The 18200-nt window shown below is 42.3% G+C and overlaps 1 protein-coding gene across 1 annotated transcript; it reads right to left on the bottom strand.

The window, feature by feature from the left end:
• LOC147302986 (transmembrane protein 47-like) lies at window positions 1-17430 on the bottom strand. The gene is made up of 3 exons (XM_086282520.1): window positions 17020-17430; window positions 3818-3958; window positions 1-1269 (listed from the first exon to the last, which is right to left on the bottom strand). The coding sequence occupies exons 1-3, from the start codon at window positions 17246-17248 to the stop codon at window positions 1091-1093; spliced, it is 549 nt and encodes a 182-aa protein (XP_086138646.1). The 5' UTR covers window positions 17249-17430; the 3' UTR covers window positions 1-1090.
• Between the last annotated feature and the right edge of the window lie 770 nt (window positions 17431-18200).

Raw genomic sequence — 18200 nt, 5'->3', positions numbered from 1 at the left:
CAGACACTTGCTTATCAAGTTTGAGCGAGCTATCCAGCAGTGCACCCAAGTTACTGACATAGTCACAGGAAGAGCTAGCAAAGGAACCCAGGGCAGCACAGAGTTGGGCACGAGGGATTTTACTGTTGAACACCACAATCTCAGTCTTCTTATCGTTTAAAACAAGGGAATTACTCAGGAACCATTCTTTGACCTCCCGCATGCATTCTTGAAAGTAGTGCAGGGACACAGCAAGGTCGTCAGTAAGTTCAAAATAGATCTGTATGTCATCGGCATAACAGTGGAAGGCGATATTGTATTTTTCAAAGATTGTGCCTAGAGGGAGCAAATACAATGAGAAGAGAATAGGGCCTAAAACTGATCCTTGAGGCACACCACAACAGACCGGAGCGGAGGAAGAGGAGAAGGTGCCTAAGTGAACTGATAAGGATCTATCAGCGAGGTATGATTTAAACCAGTCGAGGGCAGTGCCTCTAATACCCACAGTGTGCTCAAGTCTTAGTAATAAAATGTTATGGTCTACCATATCAAAGGCTGAAGAGAGGTCCAGTAAAACTAGGACCATAGAGCGTCCAGTATCAGTGATTACAAGAATATCATTAAGAACTCTAACCAACGCTGTTTCAGTGCTATGCAATGGCTTAAAGGCAGATTGAAATTTCTCAGCAATATTGTTCGTGTCCAAGTACACCTGGAGTTGGGAGAGAACTAGTCTCTCCAGGATCTTGGACAAGAACGAAAGCTTAGAGATCGGTCTATAGTTTGAAAGGTCATAACAGTCAGAATTTCAGATGCACCATCTAACATGAGGCTTATCAGTCTGAATATCCATTAGAGTCAGCACTGACACTAGTGTTGATTGAGGCAAAAAACTTAAGCTCCAGACCACTAGGTTCACTGTCTGGATGCAAAACTTGTGATAATACAGTTACTGGCTGTCCGATGTGTCCCTTTAAAGTTCTTGGGAATCGAGCTGTTAATAGACACCCACTCCCTCCCCCTTTCCCAGAACATTAGAAATGTTATTCAGTCCCTATGTACCTCTCAGACTCTGAAGATGTGACCAGAGGGTTCCAGACATGAGGTAGCACTAGTAGTATTCCTCATAGTTCTTGGGATTGAGGCAGTAGAGGATTCCCCCACCGAAGGAAAAGATGGTGCCTCCCCAGGCCAGGCCGTAGCCCCAGTTAAATTCATGGTAGATCCTGAAGTTGATACTCTCGATGAACTTGACAGGGTAGAGGACCAAACTGCAGGCCTGGAGTACAACTGGATGCGATATACAGATTTTAGCAAAATTCTACGCATGCATGTAAAGCTGAAAATAAACTGGAATTAAAAAAAAAAGGTTTATGTCTCAAACTGCACAAATTGACAATTAAATGGATAAAAGTTATATTTAAAATCCCACAAAGAAATTGTTCAAGTGGATATAGCAATTCAATCTTTGTAGCAGACAGTTTTGAACAGAAAACATCGTCTTGTGGATCATTAACATCAGTTAGTAAGTCCTGCTATCACCCAGAGTCAGTCTAAATGTAGCATATCCAATAAAGCCATGCAAAATTTTATCTTTACAATATAAAAATGATCTGAGTTACAGGTCTTTGATGTGCATTGGTGTTGGTTAAAATTTGACAGTATTTCAGTTTTCTTTTTATTTATTTACTTTATTATTATTTTAACGTCCCTCCCTGAGAGGTGGTGGAGGCTTTGTGTGTTTTCTGGGGCTTTTGCCCTTAGAGTCACCCAAGGCAAACTGATCATGGATGAGGGGCAGGACAAATAGTGATTGAGATGACCCCTATGAAAGAAAAAAAAAAGTCAATGGAGCAGATTATCCTGCCTGGGATCAGGTTACTCCCTCCTGTGTTATGGCTGTTTTCTGTTGTCTTATGAAAACACTAATTGTACACATCCATGATGTTTCGAGTTGGGTATTTACCCATTAAATTTGACTCTCATCTGGAGAACTTTATGGCACCAGCTAATCTTACTCTTTATCTTTAAAAAATGTAATCCGATCCATTAAATATCATAAAAGCACCTCACAAAACTTGCGACATGGCGTAACCCAGCTCATAACCTTAGCACGTTGGGGCAGCATGCGTAACGTTATAGAGCAGCTGTGGCGTGCGAGACCTCTCGGCGGCCTGGCTGAGCATTTGGAGCCTCGCTACCAAACCGACATTTCATCTCTGAGAAAGTTTACCCAAGTTCATCTCTGAATGTTTGTAAAGCATTCCCACGTTAAGCTTAACAACCGAACAACCGATTTTGAAACCTTCTCCACTGAATAATCAGAACACTGATCAAGTTGGAGTGGGTGTAAAATTGATTTATTTGCAGGTTTTTCCCCAAAACTTGAAAAAATAAACTGATTTAAAAAGCTCAAAATTGGTCATTCTAAATTTTCTTGTATTTAGTCGATATTTAGATTCAATTTTTTTTTATGTATGATTGAATCAAACAGTCCAGGCTGCATATTTCAAAAATATGCAAATACGAATACAAGTGGTATAAAATAAACAAGTCTTAAAGAGGTGTGAGTTGTGATCCATTATTCACTGAGAGTCCCTTTATAGTTCACCCAAAACATTCAGCCTCTGTATTGGCTCGTTTAAAACTGCTGTCCGCACCCCATCATGGAAACACCAGTACGAATAACAAGTAGCCACAGATGATTGATCTGTTTTCCAGGTTCTAAAATTATACATCATATAATGATTTTTGATGATTATTTAATTGAAGCATGGATGGTTTAAATTACCAAAACAGTTGTGTTCAAATCCATTGTGAAGAAATGGTAAAAATGCAGTCTTGCAAAAAAACTAATTTGCTTTTACATCTTACAAAACTTACAAAAAACGTATCAAAATTTGGTTTGATCAAGTATCATTCCTATCAACACATACTTTTAAAGGAATCCTTTGTTACTCACATTGAGGTATTTAAAAAATAAAAAAGCTAGCAATGTCAAATGTTAAAGCAAAATATCTTTGATTATCTTTGAGTACAGCACAAGGTCTAGTGGTACTAGAGGTGCTGCAGCTCATCACAGCACCCTCTGCCAAATACAACAAATAGATAAATCTGTTTAAACACTATTCCTGATGTTATTTGCCTACAAAATGTGTGATTTAGAATGTTGTGTTAAATAATCAAAAATACTATATCCCCCTTTGAAAGCGTCATGTAGAAGTGATGCATTTTGACTCTCACCAGCTAAATGTCCTCACAGACATTTTGAACACCTTGGACATCAGTGCCTCTCGTGACCTAAACTTCTCACCGCAAAGTTACACATGAAGTAATAGGAGCTGCACCCAGATGAAGGTAAAGCTGCCCCCACGAAGATTATCATTATAATTAATCAGTAATTTCAATGTCCTGCCTCTGTTGCAAAAGAGTACTTGTTCAACTTCAATTTTGGCTGTATATCAAGATGAACAGGTTTGTAGAGTTGTGCGACGAGACACAACGCTTCAACACACACATCCATAATGATGTCATATTCCAGTGATTTCATGAGCACTCATTTTTCATTAGTGCTTTGACTGCATTCATAATTATAACAAGTTGCACAGACTCTACAAATCTGTGAACCATCTCTGAACGAATAACACTTTAGTGCTCTCTCCCATTTCTCTGGTACCCACAGTAAGATCTTAAAAAAATGTCTGACAAGCAGCAAATCTAGCGTTGAAAAATCAAGCATTTCATGCCCCAAAATTGAAATTTTCCAATTATTCCTGGAGGTATGTATAGGTATGTACAATAGGTAGGTATATACATCAGTATTCTTGTGTATACTGACCTGCAGCAAAGAGCATGAAGGCAACAGGCGCGTAGAACCGCCGTCTCGTGCCAATGCACACAGCAACCAGAGCAACCAAGAATGACATCAGCACCAGGGCTCCACCCCCTAGCAACAGTGCCAGCGTAGCAACCTGCCAGTCTGTAAGGGCAAGGTGGACAAGAAAAGGAGAGAGCGTAAGATGAAAGTAAGTAAAAGAACAGAAAATGCATTCACTGTGTGAGAGTAAAACTATGACCATGCTGTTTATATTGGGGAAAAAAACAATCACAAGTAAATAACTAATGTAAAACTAACACAAAAGCAGTGAGTTCAGTACACTGAGAAGGAGGTAAGCATAAGAGAAAATGGAACTACGACAAAGAGGAAAGGACTAGGAGATGAAAGAAAGGATACTGGGGAAGGACTTTTTATATTATTATACTAATATACAACTATTTTACTATGAAGGTGTCCAAGAATGAGACTAATAGAAAAGAATAACGGAGAGCCGGAAGAGAAGATGGAACTGGAAAACCGATACAGGAAGAAGGAAACAAAGCAGAAATTAGTATAACGTTACAAGGACAGGGGGCAAAATGAAAAGGGTTGCCAGCGGATGGGAAAAGAGGATAGTGAAAGGAAAAGTGGAGGTGGAATGGGGAGGACCAGGAGATGAGTACAGTGCAAAGGATCTGGGGACCGAGAGGTGGTGAACAATATGAAGACAGAGAGTGCACTTAGTATGTCTAGGCCCACAAAAAGCCCGGACTAAAAAGCTTTGCTGGCAGGTTATCAAAAATCTTCCCATATTTATATGTTGTGGCTTGAACGACACTGAAATAATTCACACACATGCACACACCATATCACTATTATAAACAACACATTATCTTAAACTGATGATTATATTTCTTCCTACTCCACTTCAGACTTAATGATTGTCATTTCATTTAGATTCTGTTTATATTATTTCTTTTTCTTTTTTCCAGACACCGTGGGAGGCATATTTAAACTGGCCTCCATTAAAGCAGCACAAACTATGACTAAGTAAGTAAAACATCTGCAAAAGAAAGGTAAGCATTTTCATTTGGTTGTAAGTTAACCACACTAAGTAAACTACCAGTTTAAAAAAATACTTATGAAAATAAACAATGGGTCTGGTTGTAGCCAGTAACCTTTTGCAAAAATAAACTTGAAACATAGATTTTATAATGTTTTCAGTTTTTTACCAGCTTTAAAAATGGTTATTAGACTGGGGGTCTTCCCCAATAGAGCCAGATTTACTAAACAGGGCAAAAATAGCAAGGGAGTGCAACACCCAAAATAGTGCTATTAAGACTCAAGATATGCCTCATTATTTTCATAATGGGGTTCAAAGTCAACGTTGTCATCTGTCTGTGAAATTTCTGCAACAGAAGCCACAATATATTTAAAGGAACCTGACACAGAAAATGAAAGAGAAGTTTTGTTGGTGTTGCGTGACTTCTTTTGGTCGGATGTTCCAGGTCATCGGAGTTTGCAAAGAAAATCCAGAATTAGGTGTAATAAGTAATAACTGCAATAACTGCCACCATATCATTCTCTTCGCTTTATTTTACACGTTGAAAAAGGAACTACCAAAAATGTATATGCAATGTATATGGAAATAAAACATGAGAAAAAGGAGAAAGAGGGAGGAAAACAAAATAGAATGGGACAATGTGAAAACAGAAAAAGGCTGACGGATCTTGGTGACAACTGTAATTCAGTTTAAAGCAAAAAATAAATATAATATTTATTTTCAGCTTGCAGGATATACAGTGTCATTTTCTGAACACTTACTCGGAGAGCATGTAACACAAGTTTATTATTGCTGTACTGACAGGATTGTACCATCTACAACTGTAAAAGGTTGATTAAAGAAACGCACTTCCAACACCAAATCCAGTGAGTAAATACGGCTGATACAAGGTTATTTTTAATGTTTAAATATCATAGCTTTTATATACTTCAGATTTTTTTAATATAGTTCTTGATTAAACAGACTGATTTTAGCACACTTACAGTGCATAATTACATAAATTGTAAATGTACAAATTGTTTTCCATATGTACATAATTTAATGTCCTAAAAATTGGACTGGACAATTCTCACGTTTTTTGTTTTTATCATAAATAAGCCCAACCAATATTACATATTTATGTCTCTAAAAGAATGCAACAAACATAAAACCTAAAAAATAAAATGTGTTTTTAAATTTAAAAACAGAAAGCACATTTAATGAAATTAAGACTAGGCTATTGTTAGCAGTTTGTTAAAAAGTGGGAAAATGCACATATAGATATAGATATAAAGATATATGCATGTTATATGTGTGCCACTCTGAAAGCAACTTTGTACCTGTTAGCATTAATGGAGGTGGGATTTGAGTGCATTGGCATGGACCTAATTGGGCCAGTTCACTGGAGTACATGGGGATATAACTTCACCCAGTATGCCAGATTACCAGTCCAGCCCTGAATACATTTTCCTGGTGGACCAAGGCACTTTTGGGTTAATGGGTTGCCTGCGCATCAGCTGTACAAGCACTGACAGCAGGCCATTCATTCATTTTCATTACTGGCACTGAATTGCCCAGTCAGATCTCTTAATTCAATTGGTCCCTCCCTTACCTTTGATGAGTGCTCATGCACTTTGTAAAAAACGTTTAGTGTGCAAGACGTGGCAAGAAGCTGGAGAGCTGAGAGAAAACATGCTAGCTGAGAGAAAACAAGGTGCCTGCTACACCGTGAACAGTAGTACCAGCAACAACTAGTAACCATGCCTCATTGTCACAGTAGCCTGCTGCTGCTAGCACTAGGTGTGGAGAAGTGAAGAAAAGACGGAGGAAGATGAAATTTACATGGTAAGATAATAGTAAAAAAATGAGAATAACTGTTTACTTTGGCTATGAGCTTCTGCTAATACCTAAAGTGTAGTTCTTAATTATTGTCCCATACTGCAGTGCAAATAAAAAGTAACTGAACAACAACGGCACCGACATAATTAAAACCTGTTTCAATATCAATAGTCAAACAAATGAATATATGCATAATATGTGTACATGATAGCAATAACGGTGGGACGCTTGAACCATTTGCTCTTGTACGTCAGCATCCATCACCAGCAGACTGATGAGATGGTGAAGCCTGAGTAAAACATCTGAGAGCAGAGCTACACACATTAGGAAGGTTATCACGTGAAAATCTTCTCCAGGTCCAGAAAGGTTAGCAGCAACTATACAAAAGAGGGGATAAACTCAGACCATTTTCACAGGGAGATAAAGTGCCTTGTGAACCTTCGTGGTTACATGGCGAGGGGAGGATGTTGGCTATGAAGGGGTGGAGCCACACAAGTATTTCACCTCAGCCTCCTTAAAACATGGAGAGAGGTGGAATCCGTTCCTCTGGTGAGCTTAGCAAAGGATTAAGATGACCTGGGGACTGAAGTGTCAAATTCAACTATTTCATCCTTTCTTCTTTGTGATGACCATCTAGGGCCAGTAGGCTAGGCTGGATGGCTCTCCAATGTAAAGTCGGTTGATGGGGGTATGTGGTGGGGTGTGGTTGGCTCAGCTGAAGGGGAGGGGTGGTGCAACAGGATCAGGGGAGGCTGGCCAGCGCAGTTGCCACTGATTGTCGAATCATGCCTCTACTATTTCATCAGCGCGCTGGGAAAGAGAGGAGAGTTGCACGGGAGCAATTGCAGTGAGCTGGGCAGATGAGAGAAAGAGTGGCTGCAACAGCTAGAAATAAGCACTATAAAGATTCACAGTTAATCACTGCTATGACCATTGTGTGTGTTGTGCTGGGTCAAACAGTAGCCAGACGTGTTACACCCCTCTTCAACAACTTGGTGCTAAGATTTAAAAGGCATTTAGGAAGGACTCTTCTGGCCTGAACACCCTTCGGAGAAAACACAGGTAAGAAACACAATCAGTAAAAATTTTCACTCATTAGGGTATAAATTGTTTTTCCTGCCAATTAAGGATAAACATCACACAAACCTTCACAGACACATCACACAAATGTTAAAATAATATTTTCTGTTGGCTTAAACAAACTTACCATACTAATAAGGATTTCTGTTGCTAGATAGACCTTCACCAATACCAGCTTTGAGACAGCCAACAAGGAAAAAACCCACGAGACAAATTATAGTTTTTGTAAAGGACCAAATATTCATGGTAATTTACATATTCACTGTTACATATTTACAAAAAAAGACAGTTGTTGGAATTAGCATATTCACTGCCTTCTTCTTGCTCTCATTTACACACACACACACACACACACACACACACACTTCTTAAAGGCAAACACACTGGTGGCTGCCAGTGCTACCCCTCAGCCTCCTAGTAGATGCACTGATGGTATAAATTTGAAAATCCTAGTTGAATTCCTACTGAAGTTATTGCATTCACAAGATTTTCAGAAAACTTGAACTCTGATCTTGATCTTAAGGTTGATCAAGGTCAGAGTTCAGGTCTCAGTTTCAACTGTGAAGTGAAGACTTTGAGCTGCAGGTTTGACAGGAAGAGTTGCTGCAAGAAAGCCATTGCTAAGATGTCAGAATAAGACAAAGAGGTTTGCCTGGGCCATGAAACACTCCCATTGCACTACTGAAGACTCGAAGAAGGTATTATGGACTGATAAATCAAAATTTGAAACCTTCAGTTCAGCACTCAGGATCTTTGTACGCTGTCAAGTAGGCGAAAGGATGGTTTCACAGTATGTGGTATCAACTGTCAAACATGGAGCAGTGGGATGGTCTGCACAGACTTTGACCAAGTGATGAAAACTGATGATCAAAAGGTTCGCCCTGAAACAGCGCTTTTGTATTGATTAGGGACAGACACGACACTCACACAAAGGAAGAACACACACCGTTATTTGTGCCGAAAAGTTGCCGGAAAATTATTTTCCTGGTGGCTCATTACAACCCAGTGGCTGGTCACATGGGATATATAAAACTCTGAAATGAATAATGGCCCGAATTTATTGGCCAGGCATCCGGGTGGATGTGCACCAATCGTGCTCCAGAGTAGGAATTCTGATGCTGACTGACCAGGGCACATTGTTCATGTCTCACACACTAGAAGAATGGTATAAATTATTGGGCCTTAAATCTGTTTGTACCGGCGTCTACTGCCCTCAAACTGATGGGCTGGTTACACAGATATATCACCTCAACCTCCTAAGAGCATGGAGAGAAGGTGAAACCACTTCTATGGTGAGCTTGGTGAAGGAGAGAGATGAGTTGGGGACAGAGGTGCTAATTCCACCTCCTCCGCTTTCCTCCATTGCGATGACAATCTCACACAAGCCCAGAGAGTGGATGTTGCCACTTTTTAATAGCGTTTTGCGAATGTGTTTTCTCCTGGACAGCTGGGCAGAGCATATGCAGCGGGTCCCGGAGTCCCTGAGGCAGCCGGGGCTTATGGCCAACCCGAAGAAGTATGCGCTTGGACAGAGTGAGGTACAGAATCTGGGGTACCACGTGAAAGGCGGGCAGGTGCGCCCCCACGTGTAGAAGACAACAGGCATCACATCCTGCCTATGTCCTAAGGCCATAAAAGAGGTGAGGTTGTTTTTGGTTATTGCTGCAGTTTCATCCCAAACTTTGTACCTGTCCTGTGCACTGCCTGGATTGATTACAAGAAGGCCTATGACTCAATGCCCCACAGCTGGATACTGGAATGCCTAGAATTGTACAAGATCAACAGGACCCTGAGAGCCTTCATCAGGAACTCAATGGGGATGTGGCGTACAACACTAGAGGCCAACTCCAAGCCCATAGCACAAGTCACCATCAAGTGCGGGATCTACCAAGGAGATGCTCTGTCCCCACTGCTGTTCTGCATAGGCCTGAACCCCCTCAGTGAGATCATTAACAAGACTGGCTACGGATACCGACTACGGAACGGAGCAGTTGTCAGCCACCTCCTGTACATGGATGACATCAAGCTGTATGCCAAGAGTGAACGAGACATCGATTCACTGATCCACACTACCAGGCTATACAGCAATGACATTGGAATGTCGTTCGGACTGGAGAAGTGTAGTCGGATGGTAACAAAGAGAGGGAAGGTAGTCAGAACTGAGGGGATTGAACTACCAGAAGGCAACATTGCAGACATAGAGGACAGTTACAAGTACCTGGGGATCCCGCAGGCGAATGGGAACCATGAAGAGGCCGCTAGAAAAGCTGCAACCACCAAGTACCTGCAGAGGGTCAGGCAAGTCCTGAGGAGTCAGCTGAGCGGTAAGAACAAGATCCTGGCCATCAACACCTACGCCCTGCCCGTGATCAGGTACCCTGCTGGGGTAATAGGCTGGCCAAAGGAGGAGATAGAAGCCACTGACATAAAGACAAGAAAGCTCCTTACCATGCATGGAGGGTTTCACCCCAAGTCCAGCACCCTGAGGCTGTACGATAAGCGGAAGGAAGGGGGCCGGGGACTGGTGAGTGTCAGCACCACAGTCCAGGATGAGACAACGAACATCCAAGAATACATTGGGAAGATGGCCCCAACTGACCGAGTGCTCAGTGAATACCTCCGGCAGCAGAAACCCAAGAAAGAGGGGGACGAGGAACCATCATGGAAGGACAGGCCCCTGCACGGTATGTACCACCAGCAGATAGAGGAGGTGGCTGATATCCAGAAATCCTAATAGTGGCTGGACAAAGCTGGACTGAAAGACAGCACAGAGGCACTAATCATGGCAGCACAAGAACAAGCTCTGAGTACAAGATCCATAGAGGCTGGGGTCTATCACACCAGGCAAGACCCCAGGTGCAGGCTGTGTAAAGATGCCCCAGAGACAATCCAGCACATAACAGCAGGGTGCAAGATGCTAGCAGGCAAGGCATACATGGAACGCCATAACCAGATACAGACGGACAAAATGGTGGTGGCTAACCAACCGGACATAGTGGTGGTAGACAAACAGAAGAAGACGGCCGTAGTGATCGATGTAGCGGTTCCGAATGACAGCAATATCAGGAAGAAGGAACACGAGAAGCTGGAGAAATACCAAGGGCTCAGAGAAGAGCTCGAGAGGATGTGGAGGGTGAAGGTAACGGTGGTCCCCGTGGTAATCGGAGCACTAGGTGCGGTGACTCCCAAGCTAGGCGAGTGGCTCCAGCAGATCCCGGGAACAACATCGGAGATCTCTGTCCAGAAGAGCGCAGTCCTGGGAACAGCTAAGATACTGCGCAGGACCCTCAAGCTCCCAGGCCTCTGGTAGAGGACCCGAGCTTGAAGGATAAACCGCCCGCAGGGGCGTGCTGGGTGTGTGTATAAACTAGCTTGTTACACTCTTACTGCAAGCTAACAAGATAAAACTTTCAAATGTACAAATTATCGTACCATTTTTACACAAAACAAAAGATAATAATAATTTTATCGTCACTCATACTTACAGACATATGTTGTCCAAGGCATAAACATTTTAAGGTCTGTATCAGCTTAGAACAATAACATTTCTGCATCACTTTCTGCCATCTTTGAATTTTTCACGGTCTCATTTTTCCTTTCCCAAAGTAGTCAAACCTATATTACAAAGCAGCCACTAGAGGGAGCTCTAGGGCAGTTTACAACCGTAATAACCAGTTTACCTTATAAAAGGCAGAACAATATATATGAATGAGAGAGCGAGAGGGAGAGAGATTTTAGCCTTCAGCCGCTAGCATTCCTCCACCCCCCCATCTTTGTGTCATTTATGACACCACACAAAGCTCGAGTGTGTTTTCGGTCCGTGCAAATGCCTTTTCCTAACATACTCCCAGAGTGTGTGTGTGTGTGTGTGTGTGTGTGTGTGTGTGCAGATGTGTTGACTATGGTAGTTGGGGTTTTAGGTGGTGGATTCACTGTCTGTCTGCCATAGAGCTGTATGCCACATCATTTCCCATTCTTCATTCAGCCACTACAAATAGAACAGGCGTCTCTGGGGGGCTCACTGAGAGCAGAGATGGAGCTGAAGAAGGAGAGTGGAAGGGGAAAGAGAGAAGGGTGTGAAGGAAATACTAGAGAAGTTTGACCCACGAGAAAACAGAACAGAGAAATGGAGATGGGAGGGGTGAGGGAAGGGAAGAATGGTAAAACTACAAAGGGGTAATGATTAACATTAGAAATGTATCGCTAAATCCTTTAGGGAGGAAAGGACAGTAATGATGAAGCAAAGGAAAATATAACACAACAAAGAGCCAGACAGCATTTATACAAGGTTTTACGTCTTCACACTGACTTATTGTGAAACAAGACAAATCTGATTTCCAATTAAATCACTACAATTAAGTGACTATAGTAATCTAGGCTCAAGTTCTGCTATTTTGTATACATTAGGTATATAATTCAGTTCAATTCAATTTTATTTATATAGCGCCAAATCACAACAGCAGTCGCCTAAAGGCGCTTTATATTGGACATGTACAGAGAAAAACCCACCAATCATATGACCCCCTATGAGCAAGCACTTTGGTGACAGTGGGAAGGAAAAACTCCCTTTTAACAGGAAGAAACCTCCAGCAGAACCGCTGATTCTGATGTTTCGGTGTGTCTGCACTTTGTGTTTCTGTCCTTTTTGCGCCGATTCTGAAGCTGTTAGTTTTATCTCTCTCCAAACAATATTGACTGAACCAGCAGCAAAAGAAGATCCAAACTACGCTTCACATAGACATCGTCGTGAATTCCCTCTGACTTTTGCTGTTTTGCTTCCACCAGGATAAAATCACACTTCATGCAGAGCTCGGGGTCTCTCCCTCTCTCTCTCTGTACCTCAAGAACAGTTTCCCGTCTAAAAATCAGTTTTCTGCATTATTTGTTTGCTTATTATGCACAAGTCTTCTGTTGTTTACAGCGCTGTCGGCCGCTGTTTTTTTCCTTTTACTTACTTCTGAAAAGAAAGCCTCATTTCTACCATTCAATAGGCTGCTGAACAAATTTAAACTTTTTAAAATTACGCAAAACTGCAAAACACTTGGCTGTGTCTCTAATAAAGCCTCTGCAACTTTGCTCTGCTTCACTTCAGCAGCATCAGCTAATGTTCATATGTTGATTACGGTAATGGTTTTCTTTCGTTTTTGATCTACTGCAGAATATTTGTATAAAATCCCAGGCCAGGAAAATCTCCTTCACGTTTTTCTGTGTTTTATCCTCAGCTACACAAAGGCATTTGCTGTGTTGCTTACACCTTTGATAAAGTCTCGCAAATGTCAGCTTTCTTTTTATAGATATATAAAATATGGAAATGTACTGATATGTGATCAGAATTATAATATTTCTGACTGTCTGAGGCAAAATTTCCCCGATTCAAATCGAATCGAATTGTATTGTGGATCGAATTGATTCGGGACCTTGTGAATCGGAATCGAATCGATTCTAAAAATCAGTGGCGATACCCAGCCCTACTTAAAAGTAGAGATAGTGTCTGTCTCCCGAATCCCAATGAAGGGAAGCCAATACTGGAGAAATCTGCTCTCTCTTTCTAGTCCCTGTCAGGACTCTTGCTGCAGCATTTTGGATTAACTGAAGGCTTTTCAGTGAGTTTTTAGGACTTCCTGATAATAATGAATTGCAGTCGTCCAGCCTGGAAGTAATAAATGCATGAACTAGTTTTTCAGCGTCACTCTGAGACAGGATATTTCTAACTTTAGAGATGTTGCACAAATGGAAGAAAGAAATGTAAGAAAGTCTTACATATTTGTTAGATACCATATTTCTAAGATTTTCAGGGCCGAGTACAATAACCTCAGTTTGATCTGAATTAAGAAGCAGAAAGTTAGCGGCCATCCAGGTCTTTATGTCTTTAAGACATTCCTGCAGTTTAACTAATTGGTGTGTGTTATCTGGGATTTATAGATGTATTTCTCCATAGCCTCTCGCTCAGGGAGGGAGAGGCTATAGAGACGACTGGTTGGCAATGGAGCGCCGGGGAGCAGGTCAATAGCACAGTTGTAAGGATGGTGCAGAGGGAGTGACTGTGCAAGATCTTTGCGAAAACCCTCAGCAAGGTCATGATAAACCGAGGGAACGTTGGCTAAGTCGGAAGACGCTGGCGGCTCCGATGGAGAGGCCACCCAGCTGGAAGTGGAGGTAGTTTTTAGGCAAGTCATGTGGCACTCCTCCGCCCACCCAGTGATGCATCCCTTCTGCCAATTGATATGTGGGTTGTGTTGTTGAAGCCAGGGATGCCCCAAAACTAGTGGTGTTTGAGTGGCTCGGAAAACAAAAAACAAATCTCTGACAGTGTGCCAGGTTTTGGAAACGTGCGTAATGTCGGGAAGACACTGTCCTGACAAGGCGGCGACACGCAGGGCATGAGGTAAGGGGTCCAGATTCAGAAAGAGCTGCAGAGCTAATTCTGAGTCAATAAAGTTCATGACAACATGTGACCCAGTAGCAATCCTCAAAGCATCTGCCATTTTTAGACTTTGGTTTTTGACTTTTCAGAACGTGCTTCTGATGATGTCTTGATCACATGGGAAACTTTTCCAATTTGCAGTGAGCTTCCCCTACATTTTCCAGTTTCATGTGCTCTTGCACTCTCTCTCTCTCAGACAGTGAGGGAGTTCTGCTGAAGAGCTTACGACCATATTCCAGGTTGTGAAATTATCTTGAAGGGTCACTTAGTGCATTGCACTAAGACACAAGGGAATCCTGACCAAACTATGACAGAAGGGATATGCTTATAATTGCAACTGCAATTATTGATACAGCTAACTGTATCAACCCATGTGTCATAATTGTCAAACATCCATCAAATTTGAGAAAATTTCAATCTGGACCCAAATCAATGTTTGAATTAAAAGTATTTTATGTAAATAAAAGACATATCACCAGTTCTGAGCGCAGGCTAGGAGGCCAGCAGTGGAGACTGAGCTGTTTTTGGGGAGAATCTGGAGGCGGAGCAGAGGTCTCTCCAGAGGTCCCTCTTGTAACTGTTGATGGAGGCAGCGAAGACTTCCCGTAACATGAGAAAAGGGGGCCCACTTGGCTGGGAGGCAGCAAAAGGGAAGCAAAGGTGAAAACCAGCAGTGGAGACACAACCACAAGGTGGGCTTACTGACTGGGGAGGCTGGACAAATGCAAGCAGCACGGCCCACCTGGGAGCTTAGCTGGAGACAGGAGGGTCCCATCTCCTCTGCCAGTGTTGAGGAGATGGGATCCTTAAGTGGGTTTTGCTGGTGCTGGTGGACAGCATCGGCAGATTAGATGGGACTCCACAAGGAGCTTGAGAAGGGTACAACCAAAAGAAGGGAAGGCTGCGATGAAGGAGATGGAGCCCAATAGGAGATATGGTTGAATGTCAGTGATGCAGGTTGAGTTTCAGAGGAGAACAAGGAGGTTTATCCAGGTTACAGAACTGTGTGTGGGTGAGGTGGACCTACACATACATTGGCAGGTGATTTTGATGCTGTATCTGTTTTTCTTTTTGAGTAGATCAGGCAGATTTAATCATACTATTCAACTCAGCTAACTTTGTGAAATGTCGACATCCAACTCAGTGAGTATGCTGCAAATCTGCCCACTGTAGCTACATATTCAAGAACAAAGGAGGCGAAGAAAGCATTTTCCCAATGATGAGTTCAGATTTACTTCAATATGAAAAGAAATTAAAACGTGATTGTAAATGACGAGCAGAAAAGAGAAACTGCAAGGGAAAGCAAGAGCAACTGACACATAAAGGGTGTGATGTATATTTAAGATCAATATTTGTGGTGGAAAGATACTCATACGACACAGAACCTTCGCAATGGATATCTAATTAAGGAGAACTGGTTAGGTCTCTGAGAGTGAATAGGTGTGTAGGTGTGTGTGTGTGTGTGTGTGTGTGTGTGAAGAAAAGATGAGACACTCACACAAACATTAAGTGAATGTGTGTGTTCCCAGGTCCAGGGGGAGATGGAATGGAGATGCAACTACAGAGAAATCAGAGTGTGACATGAAATATTCAGCTGGGCTTCTGAGGAGAATGTCCAGAAATAGGTCATCTCAACATGGTAGCTTCTGATTGGCCCAAAACACACACACTGATTTAAACGCTGACATACAGATTTTTTTGTCACACAAAGACAGACACACAATCCATCACACACACACACACACTCGTGATCTCATCCCACCCACAGAGAGAGCAGCGTAGATGTATCTATGCGACAGAAGATTTTGAAGATTTTTTAATACCCCAGTAAGCTCCTGCTTTCACACTGGCTGTAAATACAGCCACTTTCAATATAGTTAAAACAATGCGTGTGAACTGTTGTTGCCCTGGAAACAAATCCAACATTGATGATCAACCAATACTCTCTTGCCAAGAAGTGCAAGACCTCTCCTGGACCTGAGAACAAGGACGCGTTCCCAACAACTATAGAATGGGGATAAAAATTAAAAGAGTGAGATAGGATGAAGTCATTAGCTGTGAGCCAGCACTTCTCCCCTCCACTACACCTTCCTTTTTTGTATATTGTTGACAAATTAATTCATTTAGAACTGACAAGTGGCAACATCCATAAGTGCAGGTGACAGCTGTGGCACTTTCGAAATCACGCAAATTAATTGCCTAAAAAACAGACAAAGAAAACAAATGCTTACAGTAAAGAATAAAAAGCTAGTGGGTGTTTTGCAGTTTAATAGTATATTATTTTCAGATTATCAAAAATAGTTGTCGAGTAAGTTTCAGATCATTAATCTTTATTGTTTTAAGTCTAATGTAATTTTATACAGCTCCCTGACTTGTTGGTTCCAGCTATCGTGTGTGCTGAACAACATCTTAGTTATCACGTTTAAGCTATCGCATTTACAAACGCATTGTGAAGTGAGCTCTAACCGTACATAAGACATCCACTTTACCCTCACAATAATTCATCTGGAGATCTCAGAAGAGACAGAGACTGGCGAGCTGTGTCAGGGGGACGCTGTCTTATGGCAGTGGGCAGTCAGAGTACGAGCCAGGATGATAACTTTCTCTGGCTATTAGAGTCGACAGGATCTGGGTATTCTCCACCACAACTCCTTTATTATGATCAGCTTCAGCATCAGTTTTCGCTGTTATTACGAACAGCTCTTTGTTACACAAAGCTCCTGTTAGTGCACATTAGAAAAGATAACCACGCTCTAACATCTTACCTGAAACAGGTGATTTTATTTATTTATTTTTTCATAAACCCAAACAACATCGATACCCCCTTCCATTCATTACCTGAGTCCAGCGTGCTGCTGCACTGCCAGTTCTCGCTACTCGCTGGCTTCCAGCAGGACTCCCACAAGGACAGGTAGTACTGGTCGTCGGCAGTCACCCAAGCCGGGCTCATCACGGCTCCTATGTCCAAGCAAAGCGCCAGGAAGACGCACACCAGCCCGACAAGCTTCAGCGGTGTCAGTGGGGAGCTTCGCGCTGACCCCTCCGTCTCGGGTACAGCAGACGCCATGGCGGGACTGGAGAGGCGAAGAGGGCTCGAAACAAGGGGAGGGTGTGTGTGGGTGTCCTATGAATGTTTTGATGTATCCGTCCCTCACGCTGTTTGGAGGTCGAATGCGAAAGTCGGTCGGGCAAGTCCCAGCAGTGTTGTTACTGCAGCCAGACGCTGCGCCTGTGGGAACAGCCGCCGCCGAGTGCTGGTTCTGACAAAACGTCCTACTTTGGCAAAACGTCCTACTGTAAGTAGTTTATGCACATTTCTGCTGTCACAGGGTCATTCCAGCACAAATATAAGTAGGTATGACGGTTTGCCACTTAACTTTGCCCATCAGAGTATGCTTGTAGCTCGTAATTATAAAGCCAGGACGGTTTGCCACTTCATTTTAGCCGTTAAAGTATGCTTGTAGGTCACATTCACAAAGGTAGCATGGTATGTGTGTAGCTGTTATTAACAAAAGTAAGATGATTGCCACTGAATTCTAGCTGTAAAATTATGCTTCTAGCTCATATTCACAGAGGTAGGATGCTTCGCCACTGAATTTCGTGTTGTGCGCATGCGTAGAAACAACGGGTAGGATGGTTTGTCAGGTAGGATGGATTCCCAGAACACCGGCGATCTCTATCGCTTATAGCGCTGACGTCAAGGCTTGGGGGAATCAGCAGGTGATACGGGTCCTAGAGAGAGAGAGAGACCTCTATTAATTACGGTATAGACATGCTGTGTGAACGAGGAGCCTGGTTAGGCTCAAGAAATCTTACACTAAATCTTTAGATATAAAAAAAAAAATCACAAAAAACACAGGTTAGCCAGTTTCAGCTGTCAAATGCCCAGTAAACAAGCTGATAATTGTTGACGTTTCATTGGTTGACAGTCATTTTATTTGACCCAACTTAATTTGGCCACTCGGGGGCAGCAGATACAAAAACACAACCCTGACATATAATCACCTGGTCAGTATGTT

This window comes from Aulonocara sp. 'chitande type north' Nkhata Bay, linkage group LG23 (assembly GCF_057382095.1).
Source record: "Aulonocara sp. 'chitande type north' Nkhata Bay isolate Kocher_YH1m ecotype deep benthic linkage group LG23, A_spYH_male_GT1.1, whole genome shotgun sequence".
NCBI classification, from domain to species: Eukaryota; Metazoa; Chordata; class Actinopteri; order Cichliformes; family Cichlidae; genus Aulonocara; species Aulonocara sp. 'chitande type north' Nkhata Bay.
The sequence above is the reverse complement of the archived record's forward strand: the minus strand, read 5'-3'. Positions and strand labels throughout refer to the sequence as shown.